Source organism: Leishmania martiniquensis, chromosome 24 (genome assembly GCF_017916325.1).
Source record: "Leishmania martiniquensis isolate LSCM1 chromosome 24, whole genome shotgun sequence".
NCBI lineage: Eukaryota > Euglenozoa > Kinetoplastea > Trypanosomatida > Trypanosomatidae > Leishmania > Leishmania martiniquensis.
The window spans coordinates 275,880-298,072 of record NC_090159.1 but is presented as its reverse complement, the minus strand read 5'-3'; the positions used below and the strand labels follow the sequence as shown (position 1 = coordinate 298,072).

At 61.3% G+C, this 22,193-nt stretch overlaps 4 protein-coding genes across 4 annotated transcripts; all 4 read right to left on the bottom strand.

Moving 5' to 3' along the window:
- Positions 1–795: 795 nt before the first annotated feature.
- On the bottom strand, positions 796–2,529 carry LSCM1_05029 (uncharacterized protein; the record flags this gene model as incomplete). The annotated part of the gene is made up of 1 exon (XM_067322506.1): positions 796–2,529. One exon carries the CDS (start codon positions 2,527–2,529, stop codon positions 796–798), a length of 1,734 nt encoding a protein of 577 aa, XP_067178369.1.
- Positions 2,530–4,958: 2,429 nt separating this feature from the next.
- LSCM1_05028 (uncharacterized protein) lies at positions 4,959–6,710 on the bottom strand (the record flags this gene model as incomplete). The annotated part of the gene is made up of 1 exon (XM_067322505.1): positions 4,959–6,710. One exon carries the CDS (start codon positions 6,708–6,710, stop codon positions 4,959–4,961), a length of 1,752 nt encoding a protein of 583 aa, XP_067178368.1.
- A 577-nt stretch (positions 6,711–7,287) lies between these two features.
- Positions 7,288–8,118, bottom strand: LSCM1_05027 (uncharacterized protein; the record flags this gene model as incomplete). Its single annotated transcript, XM_067322504.1, has 1 exon — positions 7,288–8,118. One exon carries the CDS (start codon positions 8,116–8,118, stop codon positions 7,288–7,290), a length of 831 nt encoding a protein of 276 aa, XP_067178367.1.
- A 10,037-nt stretch (positions 8,119–18,155) lies between these two features.
- On the bottom strand, positions 18,156–21,542 carry LSCM1_05025 (uncharacterized protein; the record flags this gene model as incomplete). The annotated part of the gene is made up of 1 exon (XM_067322503.1): positions 18,156–21,542. One exon carries the CDS (start codon positions 21,540–21,542, stop codon positions 18,156–18,158), a length of 3,387 nt encoding a protein of 1,128 aa, XP_067178366.1.
- Between the last annotated feature and the right edge of the window lie 651 nt (positions 21,543–22,193).

The window sequence follows — 22,193 nt, the reverse complement described above, 5'->3', positions numbered from 1 at the left end:
CATGTGCGTGTGCGTGCGTCGAAGATGGCGCTGGGTTCGCTACCGCGCGTAGCGTCGCCCCTGGCGTTGGAAGATGGAGGAGGAGGAGGGGGCCTGAGATACAGTAGTGGGCCGTGGATAGATGATGCCGCACACGGGCGTGGGCGTGGGACCCGGGCGCCGATGAGCACACTTCGATGGCGCAGGTGCGGCGCGATGCGGTCAATAGTGCATGTGAAACAGATTGGGAAAGGGGGAAGGGGGTGGGTTGGAGAGGGTAACGGATGCCTGCGCACCTTTCCTGCACGTGGCGTCGCCGAGCCTCGTGATGCGCCGAGATCGATGGCACGCGCAGAAGTGTGCGAGAGGAAGAAGAGAGAGGAATATCGAAACCCCTTCTCTTGTGAGTACCTTTAGCCGCTGCCCCCCTCGCACACACCCACAGACATGGACGGATAGCCGCACACGTGATGACACGCGATGGCGTCGGCCCAAGGAGTCCAAGCAGTGACGGAGCGAGCCCAAAAAAAAAACGGCAAAACAAGAAGACAACACATACCGCATCGCACCAACGCATGCCGCAAGCGCGTCCGTGGGAAGGGCGAGGGGGAGGGCGCCGATGGGGCGCATTGCGTGGGAATGAAGGGCCTCCGTTGCAGGGTCGACGCAACAGTCGATGGGGGTAGGCGGATCAGACACGCGCAGCCAGTACGAAAAGAGGAGACCGCGTGGGGTGGAGAGTCGTGTGTGTGTGTGTGATGCGCAGAACATCGCCGCCGCATCACTGGCTGCGCCCACTCGGTGCCGCGCGCAGCATCACGTCGGATAGAGGATGCGGCCATTGCTGCGTTCCACCACTTTGGCGACATATTTGAGTGGTAACTGCCGCGTGTCACCCACGCCGGGAGTGAGTAGGACGCCGTTGGGGCTTTCGTAAAGCGCCACGCCGTCTGCGAGCATCGCAGCAACGTCCAGGTAGATGAAGAGCTGCACGTTCTGGCGCATACCGCTTATCACCTGAGCATCGTTTACAAGCCCCTTGGCGAAGTGAATGTGGTGCCTCGTCATTGTGCTAAGATAGCCGCAGCGCTCGATCGACTTCCAGGCCTCCCAGTAAGTGCCGTGAACAGCCACCGGAACCACCTCCTCTCTCGTCAGCGCTCGCAGTTGCGGCTCAACACCGTCCATGCTGTGCCCCTGCACAGCAGCAATGTAGAGACGGCCGTCTGCTGCACCGTATACTAATCGGAAGCGCTGCTTGTCGGAGTCGCGCACAATCCTGGCGACGTCCTGCACTGAGACTGGTGTTGCCCGTCTCATCGGCGGCTGGCGCAGGACATCGTCGAGCAACACATAGCCGTTGGCGGTAATGGGCACCTGCCATCGGATTGCCTTGTGGCGAAGAAGGGTAGACAGAAACTTCGACGTGGTCTTGAGTTCCTCGTCGCTGAGCACTCGCGGAGGGGCGGCGGCAGCGGCGGCGTTCGTGCCGGTAAGGATTTCCAGCACGGCATCTCGATTCGTGTCGATGACAAGGGCTGGCAAAATGAGCTTGTCGGAGGAGGTGCGCTGAGGTGCCGAACGCCTCTGCTTCGCTTTTGGTGCATCGCCCTCTCTCTGGACAGGCAGCAGCGGCGACCGAAGGGCGTCTCCTATCGTTGGCGCTGTGCCGCTCGCCAGTGTGCTACGCATCTTTTCCAAGACAGGAAGCTGCGCCTCCGCCCGCGCGTGCCAGTGTTCAAAAGGCGCGGCAGCGTAAGTGGCGTCAATGATGAGGCCGCGCTTCAGCAACTCGCACAGTGCCGTTGCAATGTTGCGGCAGTCATCAATGCCACTGTGATGACGCCCTTGAAGCTGGAGGCCGAGCATCCGCAGCATGTCAGGGATCCCAGACGGCCCGCGCGGCGGCGCCGCACCGGGGCACACACCCCCGTCGCTGAAGCCGAGCTGCCACATGCATTCCTTCAGGTTGCACCATCGCTGAAAGGACCGAGGAGTCTCAAGTTGTCCGCTGAGGCTCATTTGTGCCGGCAGCATGGTCTTGAGGTCCCAGTCCCCGCATGTGACGACACAGTAACTACGCATCGGCGGTGCATCGCCGAGCCCAGCCGCAGCAAGAAACTTTAGTGCCTCGAGGTACACCACGTGGAACGGGTCGCGGTCGCTTACCATGTCCTGCGTGATGCCCGTGAGTTCGGTGCAGAAGCGCGAGAGGGTGGGGTTCCTCAGTGGTCGAACATATCGCTGGAACTCCGCCACTGGTGTCGCGGTGCAGGCGTCGACAAGGATCATGGGGAACTCAATCACCTCTGGGTAGGCAATGCGCCTGCCCGCCTCGCACGTCGCCTCGAAGTCCAGCACTACGTACACATCAAATGGCTGCGGGGCAACGCCGAAGGAACCGCCGCTGGAGGCGGAAGGGACAGCCGATCGTGGCACCGCTGCCACCTTGCTCTGTGGGCGCTGACTGAGCGGTAGAAGCCAAGGGGAAGCTGCCAATGTGTTCTCCAGAGGCTTTGCCCCCACCTGCGAATCCGGGACAGCAAACATGCTTCCGCGCTCTCCTTGACGAAGCGTGCTTTGTTGTGGTTCGCCCTGCTTCGGGGTAGACATGCGGGCTGGCCCTTGCCGTTTCCGCCGCTGAAACGCGTGCCTCGAGATATAAGGATGCGGGTGCGGGTGAGTCACACACACAGAGCCACTTTGCAGGCAGTGGTGTAGGGGATAGACAGAAAAAAAAAGGGAGACTCACCACAGAGGCAGGGGGGCGAGTGAGTGAGAAGGTCGGCGGTGCTCGCGCTGTTGCCTCAAGTCGGCGCGTGCGCGCTGAAGCGCAAGCCGAAATCGACGAGATCCAAACAGAGAGAGAGAAGGCCGCAGGAGGAGAGGGGGAATGGGGCGAGTCGACGCCACGTTGGTAAGCAAGAGGGGGTGGTGAGCGCATGTTGGCAGGCCCTTCGCACGTGCTTTTGTGAGTGACACGAGTGTCTGTGCCAGTGTCTCTGTTTGTGAAAGGGGGGAGGGGTGGAGGTCGTGCGACTGGCATGCAGAAGAGCAGCCGTCGGGCACGGGGATCGCCCTTGCGCTGTGAGCGGCTGAGCAGCTCTGCTGTCATCCACGAGCTGGAGCCGCCGCTGAGGTGGACATAGTGGCAAGGGCGGGGGGGAAGAGGTCGGAGGCGATGGGGCGCCACCGGGACGCACACCAGTGCATCCACACAAAGGCAAGGCGACACCTCTACGACGACGGAAGTGTTTGCGCTGAGTTAACTTCAGCTGCACCTGGGCTGGCACTATCGTTGCTATTAGCAGTGCACCGCCAGTCGCTCACATCACCGCAACGCAGGTGCTTGACGCGCGACGCATGTCTCTCTGAGTTCGGCGCTGCCTCGTTTCGCCCATGCACACGGGCAGACGGGGCGGAGAAGGGCGAAGGGGTGGCGCTACCCAGCGGTTTCCAAGTGCTGCCGCCGCTGCTGCTGCCGGAAAGATGTCCGTCACTGGCCATACGTGCAGGCGTCGTGAAATATCACCATCGTTTGTATGCAATTGGAGACGGGGGCCATCGCACTGCGGGAAGCCGCTTCGGCTGAAGGCAAGCTACGCCGTGGTGAGAACGGTGGCGCTGCGACACGTGCATCGAGTTCGCTATTCTGCTGCCCTTTCCTTCCCCGAAGCAAGCGCATCGTCAGTCAACTGTGCGCCTGCCGTTGCCGGAGGAGTTTTCCGATGCGTTGTCAGCCGCGCCATTTCAATCGTTGGGGTCGACTCGGCGCCCATGCGCCTCTACGACCAGCGCAGAGGCGCTGGGTGCTGGTCGGGCAGGAGAGGATGATGCGTGGGCCCCAAACGCCTACTTGCGTCCCCAAGACTCCAACTCACAACCTTGCCAGGGGTATGCCTCTCTGGCCTTGTCGCCGTCGTCACGTCAAGGGCTTCTACGCTTCCCTCGCCGACTCTGCGGGAGCGCGATCGCGGCGACAGCTTCACTGACGTGGCGAAAGGATGGGCCCCACCATACCCAATGGCAGTACGGAGGCTCACGCATGAGCGAGCTGAGTACTCGCATCTTGTTCAAATGCCCCACCATCTTCCGATGAATACCGTTCCTCGTGCAGCCTGCCTTTGCCGCACCGAAAGAGGCACTCCTACAGCTGCAGCTGAGCTGTCGGCACAACCCCTCTCGACTGCGGCGAGTCGTCAAGCTCCGAGGCAGACGCATGAGGAGGGGAAGGACGACGCCCAGCCATCATGGAGCCATCCTACGGCGACGAGTCGGCGAATGGGCCTGACGAGACCTTGAAGGTGCCAGCGACCACTCTTGTGCCTATGCTGTGCTCTGACGCTGGCCGAGGTGCATGGAGAGAGGAGAATTGCCCATCCTGCGGCTCGCCAAGCATCCCGATTGCCGCTGTAGGATGCAACATTCGCCCCTCCGGTGGACGAAACAGCTGGAGGGCGCGGCCGCATTGCTTCACACGCTTCGGCATCTGCCCCGGCCTCTTTGGGTGTGCAACTAGCGGCTACGATACTGATGAAGAGACTCCCGAGAGACATCGACGCAAGCGCTGCGGCGCGCAGCGCCTGCCGGGAAACCATGCGCCTCTATGCAAGCGGCGAGCTATGCCCCTGGGCTGCGCGGTCGCCGCGTTGGCGGCCCCTGCTGCTGCCATGACACCGGTGGAAGTTTTGGCGCCTGTCTCTGCGCCACCTCCCCTTTCCGGCTTCTATCCGGCCACTGGCAGCGGCACCCTCAGGCCTCAAGTCTCCACTGCACTTTTCGTGTGAAATGCCCAACGCTCATGACGGCTCCCGAAGTCCACAGATGCATCGGTGATAACGAAGGCGATGCGGCTGACATGGACAGAAGAGACTGAGCGTGTGTGCGTGTGCGTCCACCGTCTGCTGCATGCCTGCCGTGTACTGCGCCAGAAAGGGTCGTACGCTCGAGACAGGGCTTGAGAAAGACGGTGGCTGGGCTCATCGCGCCAGGGCGCACAGCTCGTCAGCCTGCAGCGTCAGCACCTCCTTGGTTCTACTAATCTCCACCTCAACGGCTGTCAGCTCACCATTGGGCCCACGAACACGGCTGCGAACGGTGCACATCTCACCTCTCCGGCTCCCTAGTACCACCATGGCACGGCCGCCCTTCTTCGGGACCACCGTCTCGATCCCGTCCACCCCTATCAGCTCTCGCGTCTCCGCAGCGGGCGCCGTGGGCTTACCGCAGCTGGAGAAACCCCGACCACTCTCGCCAACACCGCAGCCGCTGCCCTCCTCGACCCATTCCGTCAGCCTGACACGGCCGGCGCTTCGCTGCACAGACTTGACGACACATTTCTTACCGTACCAGTCGCCGGCAGCTTCTGTTGCGATGCGCACGAGAAGACGCGGAACCACCCACCACGCGGCACCGGCAACGGAGGTCTCTGGCGTAGGTGCCGGCGGCGACACCAAGGATGGCAATACGGCTCCGTGTGGAGCGGATGACGTGGTCGGCGACGATGCGTCGCTGTGAATAGTGGCCACGGGGCGGCTTGCTGGGTCGGCCTTCCACGTCGCGTACATCTTGCGCTCCACATACCCTGCCGGCCGCACTTCGAAGAAGGAGACCTTCGCTCGGGTCCCGTCGAGGAAGAGCGCCTCGATGCTGCGACATTGCCGATTCACCCGCGTCACCTCGAAGAGCAGGCGCACCATGTCAGGGGTAAGCTGCCGGCCATACTTCTGCTCATCTGTGGTGAAGGTGGCAGCACTCTTGAAGTGACTCATCGCCTTCTGTGCTACTGCCTCGACGACCGAGCGGGCGGGTGCCGCGCCAGCCGCCGCCGTTGCGGTGGCGACGGTGGAAGATGCGCTAGACAGAGGTGCAGTCGAGGCTGTTGGGGAGGATGCAAGCGCGCCCGTCCCTGCGCTACTTGGAGGCGGGGCCAGACCGTTGAGGGGTTTCCGCAGCGAGAGAACGTCTCCGACGCGCACCTGATGCCCCTCCATTGTGTCATCCTCCGCGCTGGCAGTGCACAGGAAGCCTCCTGTGCTCAGTGGCACATACGCGTGAACGACCTCTAGGTCACCAGGTGGCGGCCGCGCAGACGGCAGCTGGTGCGCGCCGTTTCCCCCTGCGGATGGGGCATGCGAGTTGTGGCCCTTCGGTACGGTTGGCGCGTGCGTCGCGAAAGAGGCTGCCACTGAGCCGACGGCTGTGTCACGACTGCTGCGGCTGCGGCCTCCGGATGTGCCGAATGCGTGCATGCGACGCAGCAGCCCCAGCCCAACGCGAGGCGGCACTGCGCCGCCGCTGTTGACGATGCTGTCCTTTGTGGAGCTAGCGGGTGCCATGCTCTCCGCCCCATTGCCGACTGAGTCATCGTCTGCTTCACCGTGCGCGTCATCTGCGTTTCCGAAGAAGAATTCTGAGATGTTTGATGGATGCGCGGGCGACGACGTAGCGCATGTGGCCGATGCCAGCAGAGCTGCGGAGTTACTCGGCAGTGCTCCGTTGCCGTGACTCGCCAACCGCGTCGGACCTGCTCCGAGGACAACACCCACGCTGTCGTCGTTAAGGTCCTCGTCACTGGCGTACTGCTCCAGCTCTCGCAGAAAGCGCGCGCGTGCGCTTCGCTCAGAAGGGCCGCGGATGCGCTCTGGAGCACCGACCAGGGTGGCCCTGTCACGCCTGCAATGCTCTGATGCAAGGCGCTTGTGCGGCGGAGCACCGTCGCTCGAGCTCATGACCGATACGCACGCGCTCACAACTTACATAGATATATCTCTGAAGATGGAAGGGGGCGGTGGAGAACTATTGAGAGGGGAGAGTGCCATCTGGATGGCGGTTCGAGTGCGCCATGCACGCACGCGCTTCCTGCCAGGAAAGACGCAGAGCATGCGGGTGACGTGAGGGAGTTGGGCGCTAGCAAGGGGCTGGCGGCAGCCCGGCCAGTCGTCATAGGAAGCCGACTATCCGACGCGACCTCAGGAGAGGCCGACGCCGCATTTATTCTGGGCTTCGATCTCGCTCCTTTTTTTTTGCCTCCCTCTTTCGTTTAAGCAGTCTGGGGGGGGTGTCGGCATCAGTGCCCGCATCCCCTCACGCACATTCGATGCTGCGCGCAGTCAATAATTTTCGCGCCCTCCTTACCTTTCGAATGCTCTCCGCAGCCCTTTCTTCGCTTCTCCTCTCCTTGGCGGCCGCATATGCACGAAAAAAAAAAGCGGAGTGCCCAGGCAGAAGAGGGTTGACGTTCGTGCATGCCAACATGCACGCACGCCCCTGCCCACCGCGCGTGCTGACTTGGCTTCTGTGCGTTCACTAGTAGGGAGTGAAGGGCGCTGAGCCGCCCCCGCCACGGCCGCGCATTCCGCCCCGACCGCCTCTGCCACGGTGCCATGACGTGCCACCACCACCGCTCGCGTCGAGGCCGCGGTTGGTGCTGAAATAGGGCTTTGAGAGGCCGCCACGGTCTCTGCTTAGGAGCAGCTGATCCGGCGCCTGTGTCACCTGCATGTACTCGAGCGTCTCGGGGTCCACCTCGCGCAGTGCGTTTCGGATGACGGCCATGTTTCGACGGTGACGAATGTAGCGCGCCTGCTCCTCCTCCGACATGTTCGGGTTCGGCATCCGGTATCGCCGCGGGCTGCCCCTGTCACCAGGTCCCCCCTGCCCCCTGCCCTCTGTAACGCCGCGCCCGCGGTACTGAAAGGGGCCCCGCCGCTGATCATCTCTGTTACACGGCGCAGACGTAGACGAAGAGACGGCGGGGCCCGTGATCTCTGGAAAGCCGAGCATACTGTATGGATCAGCCAGCGGGCCTTCCAACACATCCAGCGAGTAGACGGCACCTTTCGTTGCCCTTTTTTGCTCGGCAAGTAGCTGACGCACCTTAGCATTGCGCTCCTGCTCGTAGACCGTCTCTGTGCGCGGCTTGGATTCGCTGACTGTGATGCCGCTCTCCGCCGAGGATGTCAGCTTGGGAGGCGCTGCACAGCTAGAGCGGTGGCTGACGGCACGTGACGCCACTACCGCAGATCGCTTAGACGCAGGCACGAACGTCAGGTCCAGGTCCTCTGGCACCTCCTCCTCGTCCTCTTCGTCCGACATGCGAGCCAGCACGTCGTACGAGGGCCCACAACTCATACTCATGGCCGCTACCACTTCTGCTGCTTTTGGTGACTGATGAACTTGTGATGCGATGCGCTGTTGTTGGCTCCCCCACGGCAAGCGCGCTGATGGACAGAGGTGTCACGCTCGTTGTCACTGCTGGGATCACTTGGGGCTACTCCAACGAGCACAGCGCCTGAGAGGGATAGTGGGCGCGAAAACCAAAGCGTCAGAGAGAGAGGTGAAAAAAAGGGGGCGGGACGCACGGCGGTGATTGCGGGCAATGCTGAGGTGTGCAGTGATGACTCCACCACGAGCGGGTGTAAAAGGAAGACAGCGGTGGTGGTGGTGGGGAGGGCTGGTGGCTGGGAGAGGGCGCGCGTGGACAAACATATCTGAAAACATGCACCTACACAGAGATGTACAGGGTGTCATGGAGGATGTGCGGGGCACATATTCCTCTGTGCGTGTGTCGTCGATGCTGACCATCTCCTTCCCGTGCACAACCAAAACGGCGAGGTATGCGCGTCTTGAGGCGTACGAGATACATCACATGCCGAAAGTCAACACACAATGACTGCATTAGGCGGTGATGGCGGTGTGGAGGTGGAGGGCTCGGGAAGAGGATCAGGAGGTGCGGCAACACACCAAGACACATACGCCACATCGCCTGAGGAGGAGGGCTCATCGGGCCCTGACCCAGTGTGGCCGCGCCCCTACCTGCACCTCTCTCCTCGTGTCTGAGAGCGTGTGTGCGACAATGGCGTTCTCCGCTTCCGCAGAAAAGTCCGGTACAACGCCTTCTCTTTCATCTCGACATGTTTCCCCTTTGTCACGTAGCATGAGCTGCATTCCAGCCCGCTCCCCCACCCCCACTCACCGCCTTGACCACGCCGCACAGGCCCATGTCGCCTCGTCGCGCGAAGCAGTCATGTGCGCAGGGCCCCTGCCTCGAGAGCCCCACACACCAGCCGCCTCGCGGGTCGCCTCGCAGTCACCCACGCGGCGGCGGCCGCCGTCTGGCGCGTCTCTCCCACATGGCTCACGCTCCCCACCACCACCGCCAGCAGACAGTGCACGGGCCCAGTCGAGTACGCCTCGGGCCACGCCGCCGCTTTGCTCATCGCATGGACGGCGCAGGCCCCTTCTCTGTTGCGCGCCGCTGCGACGCAGCGCTGTGCGGGACCTGTTCGCCAACATCAGCGGCCATGCGCCTCTCTGAATCGCTGACGTCGTGGGCACTTGACCCTGTGCCGCCAGAAGAGGCGGCTCCCTATTTGACAGGAGGGGAGGAGGGGCCCACACACACACACATACGGCACGGCTGAGAGTCGCTACGCGGGCACTGAGGTATGCCCCTCGTCACCTGGGGCTCATTTCTACTGATGAAGGGAAAAATCTTAAGCGCCCCTACGCTCCCCTACCCCCTCAGCACTGTTCGATCGCGTTTCCAATACGCTTTTTCGTCCAAACAGATTGACGGTACCACAACAAATACGAGAAAGGAATACACTTACGCTTACACAAGCACTGACACAAATTCATGCATAATATAATATAATATATATTATATATATATATAATATAATATTCAGCTATGTCATGCATTCAGCGATTGCTGCACCCTCGCATCAGCGCTGCTGCGCGGAACGGGGCTGGCTGGCTGGGGCTGTGCGTTCAGCAACAATAAGCGGAAGACCAAAGGAAAGGTAAGGAGGAGTGGGTGAGTCGGCCCCTCTTCGCCGCCTCAAGATGTACCACACACGTCGTGTATCCCGTGCGCTATTCGGTGCGAGTGTAAATTTCGTCTTCGCTTCACTCAGCGGGAAAAGATACGATGACAAACAAATAGACGAGGAGAGGCGGCGTTTCTCATCGAGTTCACGATCACGCCCGCATCGGAGCCTTCGGGGACGTGCCTGTGTGTGTGTATGCATCGCTTCCGCGTGACTCTCCGACCGCCTGTCTATCTGTTTCTCTGCTAAGAGCGAGCGAGCGAGAGAGAGAGCAAAGAAAAAGAATACGCAAAGAGATGGGCGAGGAGGACACGCAAGAATAAGCGCTGTGCGAGGGAGAGCGGCGAACACGTAGGGGGGAGGGAGAAGCGACACAGAGAGAGGCCCGTCACCGTGTGAGGATGTGAAGTCGGATGGGTTCGGTACAGGGGACGAAGGCGGCGAAAGGGCACAGGGCCCGCGTCGCCTCCCCCCCGCGGCTCCGCGATTCCTCTGATCTTTTCTCACCTTGTCTCAGCGAATAAACTCCTTCTCCAGGTAGTACGCCTCGGGCATGTACTGTGGTGCCCAGAAGGCGTCTTCGACCAGCTTCAGCAGGTCTGGGCGGTTGTCGGGTAGGCCCGCCTTGGCCAGCCCCATGGCCTGCAGTTTCTGGATACACGCCACAGCCACCTCACGCGACACACGTCGTACGTCTTCGATGGGCGGGTACAGCAGCCCCTTAGCGAGGTGGCCTTCCTGCACGGCCAGTGTGCTCAGGCAGCCTGCTGCGGCCACCAGCACCTCCTGTGGAATGTACGGCGGCTGAGCAATGGAGCAGCCGAGACCCACACCGGGGAAGATGTACAGGTTGTTGCCCTGCGATGCTTGCAGCGTGCGGTTGTTGACGACTGTTTCGGGGAAGGGGCTGCCCGAGGCGACGATCGCGTCGCCGTTCGTCCACTTGTAGGCGTTTGCTGGCAGAATTTCAGCCTTGCTCGATGGATTTGAGAGCGGAAAGATGATTGGGCGTGGGCAGTAGGCGTGCATAAATGCCACCATCTCTCGCGAAAAGGCGTTGCTGGTGGCGCCGAGGCCGATGAGCGCCGTCGGCCGCACGTACCGCACGACGTCATCTAGTGTCTTGAGGTTGGCAATATCTTCATCAGGGATGTCGGTGCGGGCCCATTCCAGCTTGTGCTTGGCTAGTTTATCGCCGCGGTTGATGGCCACCATGCCTTTCGAGTCGACGAAGAAGGTGCTCCTCTTGATGTCTTCTTTTTTCGCCCCTGTCTCTGCCGCGAGCTGCGCGATGCTCTCCGCCACGCCCGTTGCGGCGGACCCAGCGCCAAAGAAGACGATGCGATGCTGTTCCATTGGAATCGCACTCAGCTTCACTGCTGTATGAAAGCCGGCGGCGATGACGGCGCCGGTACCCTGGATGTCGTCGTTGAAGCAGCGGTACCTGTTCTGGTAGCGCTCCAGCATGTCGAAACAGTGGTTGTTGCTGAAGTCCTCGAACTGAATGACAGCGGAGGGCCACGCATCCTTCGCCGCCTCCATGAACTCGTCGAGCAGAGTGTAGAACTCGGCGTCAGAGCAGCGCGGCTTGCGCAAGCCAAGGTAAAGAGGGCTGTTGAGGAGCTCGCTGTTGTTAGTGCCGACGTCCATGACGACCGGCAGCACACGACTCGGCTTCACCCCACCCGCGGCGACGTACAGGGAGCACTTGCCGATGCTGATGCCGATGCCGTTGACGCCAAGGTCGCCCAGCCCGAGAATGCGTGAGCCGTCGGTGATCACGATGACGTCGACGTTTGTTTTGCGAAGATTATGTATCATCTTCCTCACGTTATTTTTGCTCGCGACGTCGAGGTAGAGTCCGTGGTCCTTCTGATAGAGGTCACCATAGCGCTGGCATACTTCGCCGACCGTCGGCGTGTACACGATTGGAAGCGTCTGCTTCAGGTAACGCGTGAGAATAGCGTAGTAGAGGGTGACGTTTGTATTCTGCACGTTGCGCAGCAGCTGGTAGCGGTTGATGGGCTCGTTGAGGAGGTTCAGCTGATCCCAGTAACGCTCCACCTGGCCGTTGAGGGTTTCAACGGACGGCGGGAGCAGCCCCTCCACGTTCATGTGCTTCCTCTCCGCAGCGGTGAAGGCGGTGCCCTTGTTGGTGAAGCGGTTGCGAAGGTAATCGACACCACGCACAGGGCGCCTCGACACCTCCATGAGGTGTACGAGCGACTTGGCCAGCATACTCGGCAAACGGACCCGGTAAGGGCGATGTCGTGAAGGAGAGGAAAGGGGGAGAGGGAGAGGGGATGGTCACGGTGACCTTATGGGTGGCCCTCGAGGTTGACGTGGCACACACCCACACACAAGCGCGCGCGGAGTGGGGAGGGGCCAAGAGGAGTTGGCTGTCGGGGGAAAAAAAGGTTTCGGCAGAAATGAGTGGGTGGCGGCGGCGCTGGTTTGTATAAGCCTCACTGTCCCTGTGCCTGTACACGTCACAGCCTGTCCCAAATAGTGAGGGGACAGTGCGTGTGTGTGTGAAAGAGAGAAAGAGAGAGAAGGGCCGGGAAAGGGGACGGAGGGGGTGGGTGGGTAGGGCTGCAGCACACCAACGGAGACGCACCGCTACACAACCGAAGGAAATGCTGAGATGGAGACACTCGACAGAACGGTGATGCGACCGCGAAAAAAAATAGGGAAGAGATAAGTGTGAAGGGCAGAGGACAATGCGGAAAGATAAAGATGTAACGGATAGCGAAAGCGCCTGAGGTACGGCTGCGTGTGCCGCGCGAGCGTGCCGATGTGCAAGTGCTCATGCATGGAGGAGGTGGGTGGGAGAGAGGAGGGGACGACAAAGCAAGGGAGGTAGAGACGTGCACTGGACACCCATTGTTGCGACGAAGCCCTCTGTGGAGAGGTGAGGTGGTAGGTGGGTGAGCTGGGGCACGCATGCTGTCTTTGGGTCACACCCGCACACTGAATCTTCGTCTCCAGCCCGCTGCGCGAGTGCGCTAGGGAAGAGGACGACAGAGGGTGAGGTCGGTGGCGACACGGCACGATGGACGGCTCTTAGTGGGCGCGCAGAAAACAACCAAGCCCCTCATATTTTCCTGCTTTCCCCTCTTCCCCTTTCGACCCTTCCCCTCCCTCGCACGTTCCACCCCCTGCAAGACCAACGTATTTTTTTTTGCGCGCTCACTCTGTCACTCCTCAGAGTCATCTTCTCTCATGTGCCCGCGCGCGTGGGGGGACGGGGGATCCAAAAAGGTCCATGGATGGCCAACAGAGTACGTGGTGGCGGCTAGCAAGGGCGGCTGAGAAAGACTGCGTAGAGGGGCACATTATCATCGCGAAAAGGTGCCGTGGGGGCGTTTGCTGAGATTCCTTGCAGCGCTTCGCTTCTGGTAGTGTGCGCCGCTTGGCTCGCGCCGCGCATGAACACAACATATATATATATATGTGTGTGTGTGCGTGTGCGTTAGAGTATACAGACACACACACACACACACACAAAGATCCGCACAGCGAAAACAAACTTTTGTTGCGACTGCTGCGCATTTTGGGGCACATTGCGGAGTGAGATCGCCACCGCTGCGGTCACTCGTCCCCTTTCCCTCGCCGGCGTTGTGTGCCCAGGCAACACAGAGAGGGACAGGGGGCTTTCGGTTCGCTCTCGCTCCGTCTCTGCCGCACAGCACACACGCGCTCAGTCCCCCCACCCCCACTCACCGCCTTGACCACGCCGCACAGGCCCATGTCGCCTCGTCGCGCGAAGCAGTCATGTGCGCAGGGCCCCTGCCTCGAGAGCCCCACACACCAGCCGCCTCGCGGGTCGCCTCGCAGTCACCCACGCGGCGGCGGCCGCCGTCTGGCGCGTCTCTCCCACATGGCTCACGCTCCCCCCCACCACCGCCAGCAGACAGTGCACGGGCCCAGTCGGGTACGCCTCGGGCCACGCCGCCGCTTTGCTCATCGCATGGACGGCGCAGGCCCCTTCTCTGTTGCGCGCCGCTGCGACGCAGCGCTGTGCGGGACCTGTCCGCCAACATCAGCGGCCATGCGCCTCTCTGAATCGCTGACGTCGTGGGCACTTGACCCTGTGCCGCCAGAAGAGGCGGCTCCCTATTTGACAGGAGGGGAGGAGGGGCCCACACACACACACACATACGGCACTCACACACAGAGCACTCAAAGTAAAGGTATGACTCGAGGAGGGGATATGACGCAACGATGGGCGTACAAGATGAAAGACGTTGTCGATGTGCTCATCGACTGAGGCATCCTAAAGAGAGAGAGAGCGATTGCCACAGAGGGAGGGAGAGGGGTGGGGGGCGAGGGAAGAGCGCGTGCTTCGCGGAGCTCCATGCTCAAGCCCCACTCATCTACAGATCCCCCCCTTCTCCCCCATCTACACCCACACCCGAAAGAGACGCCAGTCACGCATATCTTCTCTCCAGTCGGCCTATTGTGGCCGGAGGCACGTCGATGCCATTGCCCCCCTCCCCCATGCCTGCATCTGAAATCGTGGAGGACAGGGCGTGATGGGGAGGGGGAGGGGGAAGCTCGCTGTGAGCGCCTGAGCGAAAAGGTGCAGACCAGAGGTAAGGGTGGTGGTGGCTGGGGTGAGGCGAACGGTCCGAGAGAGAGAGTGAGGGGACGAAGGGCGCGGAATGGCGAGCCAGTCCAACACCCGCGCGCTGAGGGAAAGAGCACTCAGCAGACACGCAGGCAAAGTGGGCGAAACGAAGGCTCGCATAGACAGAGATAGGGGGGAGGGGGGAGGGCCTGCGTTTTCGAAGAAGCAAGCGCACCACCGTGACAGGAGCGGTCGCCCATGCCGGAGGCGGTGATGGCGGTGACGAGAGCACGAGAGTCGGAGGCGACGGTGAGGGGAAAGTGCGTGTGCGCGTCGCGGTGGGGGTGGCGAAGAAGGGGGGATGCACGATGGAGGTGCGAGGGGGGAGACGTCAGGTAGCAAGAAGAGGAGACCAGACGCGCCCACGCGCGCACGTATGCTTGTCTGTAATGCAGTCGAGAAGAAAAAGGGGGTCAAAGAGTGGGGCCAAGTCGAAAAATTGGGGCGTCTGGAGGATGGGAGGGAGAGGGGAAGGGAAGGGAAGGGGGGCGTGTCTGGGCGGAGCGGTAGACGACACGCCACAGAGTGGAAATCGACTCAGAGAGGATGCCGCACACATTAACAACACGTGGTCGCGGGTCTGATGGGAGGAAAGGAATGAAGTGGGGGGGGCAGGAGGAGGAGGGGAAGGGGGTCCTTGGCGCACAGAACGCCTGATGCGCGTTGTGTGCGCCCAGGCGCATCTAGGCAGTGGCACGCCACACAAATAAGCACGTCCCAGGCATCCCTTTCGCTTTACACAGCCGGGTGGCGGCGCAGCGGGTGTGCTTCACGGTAAGTGGACGTCTAGCTCCTCCGGATAGTGCGGCACCCACTGCGACGCCTTCACAACCGCCAAAATCGCTTCTTTCTCACGCGGTAAGCCCTTATTCGCGTCAATGCCAAGTCGCTGCGACTCCATGATGATCTCAGTGGCGATGTGGGCGGAGATGTTGAGGATGTCCTCCAGCGGCGGGTACAGCTGCTCCAACTCCATTTGCTCCGGGGTCGTGAGTAGGTTCAGACACGCCGATGCGGCTACCAGGAGGTCGTCCGGGATGTGAGACGGCTGTGCGAGCGCGCAGCCGAGGCCGACTCCAGGGAAGACGTACAAATTATTTCCTTGGGACGGCTTCATCGACTTGCCCTTGACGGTGGAAGCTGGAAAGGGGCTGCCGGAGGCGATGATAGCCGCACCGTTGGTCCAGCGGTACGCATCGTCCGGCATCACCTCCGATTTACTCGTGGGGTTTGACAGGGGGAAGATGATCGGGCGGGCAGCGTTGGCGGCGACGTTCTTGACGATCTCCTCAGTGAACACAGGGCCGACACCGCCCAGGCCAAGCAGGGCCGTCGGCTTTACAAACGCGACGACGTCCTCGAGCGACTTCAGCCGTTGACTCTCCTCGGTCGAGACGTCCTTGCGTGACAGCAGCAACTTGTGAGCTGCCAGCTTGTCGCCGCGCGCGTCGCTCACCAAACCCCTCGTGTCGACCAGGTAGAAGGTCTTCAGCACTTCAGCGATGTCCACCTTGTGCATACGAGAGGCCAGCTGCGCGATGTTCTTCGCCACACCGACGGCGGCGGACCCAGCGCCGAAGACGACGATGCGATGCTCCAGCGGGCCGAGGCCAGACTTTTTGACAGCGTTCAGGAAGCCGGCGGCGATGACGGCGCCGGTACCCTGGATGTCGTCGTTGAAGCAGCGGTACCTGTTCTGGTAGCGCTCCAGCATGTCGAAACAGTGGTTGTTGCTGAAGTCCTCGAACTGAATGACAGCGGAGGGCCACGCATCCTTCGCCGCCTCCATGAACTCGTCGAGCAGAGTGTAGAACTCGGCGTCATCGAGGCGCTTCTCACGAGTGCCGAGGTACTCGTGGTCTGTCAGGTAGCGCTGCGTGTTGGTGCCGACGTCCATGACGACCGGCAGCACACGACTCGGGTGCAAGCCGGCTCCCGCGACGTACAGGGAGCACTTGCCGATGCTGATGCCGATGCCGTTGACGCCAAGGTCGCCCAGCCCGAGAATGCGTGAGCCGTCGGTGATCACGATGACGTCGACGTCGCTGTAGAGGGATGCATGCATCACCTGAGCGAACTGACCCTTGAGGTGCCTGCTCAGGTACATGCCACGTTCACGCACCCAATAGTTGCTGAAACTCTGACAGGCCTCGCCGATCGTCGGCGTGTACACGATGGGAAGCAGCTCTTCAACGTGGGCAAGCACGAGGGCGTAGTAGAGCGTCGTATTCGTGGCATGGATGTTCATCATGTGGAGGTAGCGATTAATAGGCTTTTCGTAGCGGCAGAGCTGCGCCCACGCACGCTCCACCTGCTCCTCAAGCGTCTCGACGGTCGGCGGCAGAGCACCCAGAATGCCGAGCTGCTTGCGCTGCTCTGTCGTGAAGGCGGTGCCGCGGTTAAGGTAGCGGTTCGTCAGGATACTTGCACCTTGCGAGTACGCGAGCGACCCCGGCTTGACCTTCGCATCCTTTCCAAGAGACATGTCACCGACTTTTCGTATCGCCGTCGTGAGAAGAGTGCGCGAGTTGTCGGTGCCAGCTGAAGATGGGGAGCATATAAAAATGAAAAGTAAGAGCGCGGGCAAACGAGTGGATACACATCTGTCTCGCGCAAGCAGACAGACAGAGAGGAAAAAGGGCTGAATGGACGAAGGAAAGGGTGCAAAGCTCATACGATTTTCTCATAGACATCGACACGTGCACTTTCGGTTCGCTCTCGCTCCGTCTCTGCCGCACAGCACACACGCGCTCAGTCCCCCCACCCCCACTCACCGCCTTGACCACGCCGCACAGGCCCATGTCGCCTCGTCGCGCGAAGCAGTCATGTGCGCAGGGCCCCTGCCTCGAGAGCCCCACACACCAGCCGCCTCGCGGGTCGCCTCGCAGTCACCCACGCGGCGGCGGCCGCCGTCTGGCGCGTCTCTCCCACATGGCTCACGCTCCCCACCACCACCGCCAGCAGACAGTGCACGGGCCCAGTCGGGTACGCCTCGGGCCACGCCGCCGCTTTGCTCATCGCATGGACGGCGCAGGCCCCTTCTCTGTTGCGCGCCGCTGCGACGCAGCGCTGTGCGGGACCTGTCCGCCAACATCAGCGGCCATGCGCCTCTCTGAATCGCTGACGTCGTGGGCACTTGACCCTGTGCCGCCAGAAGAGGCGGCTCCCTATTTGACAGGAGGGGAGGGAGGTGGATGAGTACACACGCAAACACACGCACTCACAGAAAGGTACACAATAGTGAGCGATGCGGCGAGAGAGCTCTCACTACTCCCCTCCACCACAATCACCCTAAAGAAAGGGAAAGCACAAAGGCACGTGGAAGGACGTGCGTGTGTGAGTGGAGGGCAGGGGGGGTAGGGGGGACGGTGCACCTATACGAAGTAAGCGCAGATGCCCAAGACAGCTGCGCCGTGCATCACCTTCGCCTGAAGGGACAGGGAAACAGAAGAGAGGAGAAGCGATGGTGGCGAACGGAAGCCGCGCGCGACCGATGAAGTAGGATTCATGCGCACCACGAGACGCACACAGACATACAGGCAGGACAAAGAGAAGGCATAAGCAAAATAGTGAAAGGCCCCGCACCTGAAGCGGTGCCGACGTATACGAGCAAAATGATTTCTTCCTCTCCCGTATCAGACGCCTTCGCGGAGGGCATCCTCGTCGAGGGCCGCTCGAGAGAGAGAGGGGTGGGGGCGGGGAGCGGGGCGCCACTAAGCACTCTCCTCCTCGGTCGATGCCAATTCCTCCTCTTCCTCGCCGTCGTCGTCGATCACCTCGATCTCCAGTTCGCTTTCCCGCTGCTGCAGAGCGGCTTGGCTGGCACACGTGATAGTCTCCTCGTCGTTTTCGAAAGGGAGCACGTCAACTTTCACACGACTCGACGCCACGGACCCGGCCATCTTCGTGTTGTCGCGCTCGTCAGCAAAGAGGAACGACAGCAGCGACGGCGCGCGCTTGGCCACGGCGCGGGTGACGCTGTCGAGGTTGAAAGCGGCAACCTCGCTGATGTGGCGCCACGCCTTCAACTCATCCATGCGTGGCCCACTCTTTTTCTTCGGCTGGCCCACCCTTCGGTACTGCATCTGAAGCTCCCCCGCCTGCTTTCCCCGACTGCCGCGGCCGCTCGCGGCCAAGGACTCGGCGGCCTCGCAGGTTGTGCAGCCCAGGAGGTCGTGGGTTTCGCATAGTGTGTCGGCCTTGTACTTGAAGAGGGACTTGAGCTCCTCGAGCGTGAAGTGCTGCTTCGAGTCTTCTTGCATGTCCACCACGTTCGCCGACAAGCCTTGCTTGCTTACTTGCCGCTGATAGATCTTCTCTTCGATAGTCCCGGTGCTGAGCAGGCGGTAGATGAAGACCCGCTTTTTCTGGCCATCACGCCATACGCGGCCCATGGCCTGGGCATCGTTTGCGGGGTTCCAGTCCGGGTCGAAGAGGATCAGTCGGTTCGCGCCGATCAGGTTCAGCCCGACACCGCCGGCCTTCGAGGAGAGCAAAAATACAACCTCCTGCGAGCCGGGGACGTTGAAGTAGTCCACCAGCTGCTGGCGCTTCTTGATGGGCGTGCTGCCATCGAGCTGGAAGTACGCCACCCGCTTCGATTCACAGAGTGCCGCAATGATGTCGAGAGTTTGTGTAAAGTTTGACACGATGACGACTTTGTCCTGCTCGCCGTTTTGCCGAAGCTCGTCCAGCACAAGAGAGATAAAATGCATCTTGCTGCCGCAGTCTACGCTTAAGCTGCCCGGTGTACACCCCTTCGGCAGCACCGAGAAAGGGATGCCTTGTGGACTATCCGGCGCGCTGCTGCGAACGCGGCGGCGTCCAGACTGCTGTTGCTGCTGCTGCTGAGCCACCGTGCCTGCGCAGTTACCGATTTGGTGGGATAGGTGCACAGCGTCGCGGAAGAGATCCATGTGGTTGCAGAGCTTACGAAGAGCGGAGATGAGCACCAGCGGCGTGCATTCGGCAGTCTCGACGATATCGGCGAGACTCCTGTACGCCTGCTCCTGCTTCTCTCCCAGTCGCACAAAGACCGTTACGTCCACCTTTGGTGGCAGGTAGGACTCATTGGTGGACTGTGTGCGGCGCAGGATGAAGCGCTGCGTCAGCACAGAGAGGTAATGAGCGCGGTCTCGGCCGAGCGATTTGAGATGGTCTGGGCAGACCGGGTCTCGACCGAGGGAGATGGGCTCCTCGAAGACGCGCGCGAAGAGGTCGCGATTGCCGAGGATGCCAGGATTGACAAAGCTGACCATGGCGTGGAACTCAGAGAGGTCGTTTTGGATGGGGGTGCCGGAGAGGATGATGCGGTTGCGCGTCGGCAGCATGTCCACCGCCTTGGTCGTCTTCACCTCCGCGTTCTTGAGTCGGTGTCCCTCGTCGCAGACGACCAGCTCGACCGAGCGCAACCCTGAGAGGCGGCCGATGTACTTACGAAGTTGGTCGTAAGAGATGACAAGGACGTCGCCCTCGCCGTCGAAGCGAGAAATGATGCGGTCGCCCTTCGGGGTCGACTCGGATATGGCGAAGTGTTTCACCGCTCCCTCCCCCAGCCACTTGTCGAACTCGTTGCACCAGTTCTTTACCAGGGAGGAAGGCGTCACGACAAGGCACTTGCGGACCGTGGGCTGGCCGTGCTTGCCTTGCTTTAAACAGGTGTAGATGGTGGCCACCGTCTGAATTGTTTTTCCCAGGCCCATTTCATCGGCCAGGATCGCGCCGTGATACCCGAGCATGCGCTCACCCGCGATGCAGTCGAATAGAAACTTGACACCGATGATTTGGTGTGGCCGCAGCTTGTCGCCAATAACGGGATCCACGACGACGGAGACTTGCCGGCGGCCGTGCAGGTCGCGCCTGTAGTTGGCGCAGAACAGCACCACCGCTTTCTCGCGATCCGGGTCGTGCAACGGGCGCAGTTCGTCCATGACGATGCCGTTCTTGCCCACTTTAGGACGCCCCGCCACGGGAACCACGAAGCCCGTCTCCCCGTCCTTGGGGCGACGGCGGAAGAGCATGGATGCAAAGGCGCTGCTGTTCCCGAGCGAGTTGCCAAACCGCATCGCGGGCTTCCGCGTCTTCGCCACCTCGGCGGCCGCAGCGTCAGCCTTGGCCTTGGCCTTGTCTTCCCGCACGCGGAGGTCGTGCTCAGAGCGGAGAAAAAATTCGCCGCTGCGGAAGGATTCCTCCGTGAGGGCCGTTATGAGCAGCACATTCTTCGTGCCCACCTTCAATACGCTTCCCGCCTTAGCGTTGTCGACCTCCTCCTGCTTGATTGGGTAGCCGGGGTCGGGCCGGTTGCCGTACTGCCGCCCAATGCGGTCGTACATCATCACCCCGAGCAACTCCGTATCGATGATGACGATGCCGACAGACTCGTACCGCGTCGCACCGTCCGTCTCCACCTGAAAATACAGCTTGCCATAGGGGCTGACAGGGTAGCGACTGACTATCTTGTCCGCTGGGATAGCGTCCTCATTCTCGGCGGCTTCACAGCCTCTGTCAGCTGCGGCTGCAGTGCCGCCATCGGCAGCCGCCGGAGCGCCAGCAACTGCTTTCACCCCTCCAACGCTGGCCTCCACCCTGAGCAGCTTTGCAGCGCCGCCTCCTTGGCCTCCGCTGCCTTCGGTTTCCTCGGCCTCTTCCACCTCTTCTCGCGCTGCAGTAGCAGCTTGGAGCGCCCGAGCAGCCGCCGCCTTCTCGGCTGACTCTGGCTGGTGGTAGTCTATCTGACTGCGTCGAGCCAGCCGGTGAGCCAGAAGGCTGTTTTGAACTGTACTCCCAGCGCTGTGCGAGGTGCCACTTGGGTACACCACCTCACGCCGCGCGCCAGTGGAGGTGATACAAGTCATGGCGGGGCCATGTAGATTCACGGCGTCATCACTCGTGCTGCGAGTATCCCCTGAGCTGGTCGGCTTGAAGTTGCTGCTGCTTAGGGCTCGCCAACCGGTCATGAAGCGCGGCACGGCAGCAGCGGAGGTGGCGGGAAGCAGTGGATGCGCGCTGGGCTTGCGCGCTGCCGGCCTCTCCTCACCACATACCGTTGGAGGGCGGAACGTGCCGTTGGCAACGCCGCTGCCTGCAGCCGACTTGCGCATCGGCCTGCTGATCAACGCTCGTAGAAATGCACTCTCTCGACAAATATGAATAGACGCGAAGATGGCGGGAGAGAAGGGAGACACTCCTCCCCTCTGTCTCTCCTGGCACTGCACTCGCGGTGTGTCTGCACGTGTGTGTGGTCCAGGACCAGAGAGGTGATGAAGCACCTGCTGGCGAGAGTCGCTCGTACAACGAGGGGAGCGGAGGAGCAGCGCGATAGCGAGAGGACGAGGGGGTTTCCGATGCACACAAGTGCAGCGAAAGAGCCCACACACACACGCACTAACACAAACGTTCACCAAAGGACCAGGGCTGTGCAGTGAAACAGAGAGGAATGGGGATGGGAAAGTCTGTTGAGCGGGCGCTAATGCGAATAACGCATGTGTGGAGAGGGCTGTGTATGTGTATGTATGGGCGTATGTGTGGGTGTCGAGGGTGTGGATGAGGGGAAGGGAGGTGTGGGGGAAGAAGGAGTGCACGCGTGAGCAGCGGAGGAGCAGCGTTACTAAATATATATTTTCGTGTGTGTTGCCCTCCAGATGTGTGCTTATCGATTCACGGTTAGTGAGAATATTTTGCTCCCCATCCCCTTCTGCGGAGATTTGCAACGACCCCCTCGCCCTTCCTTTCTCACCTCTGTGTATTTATGG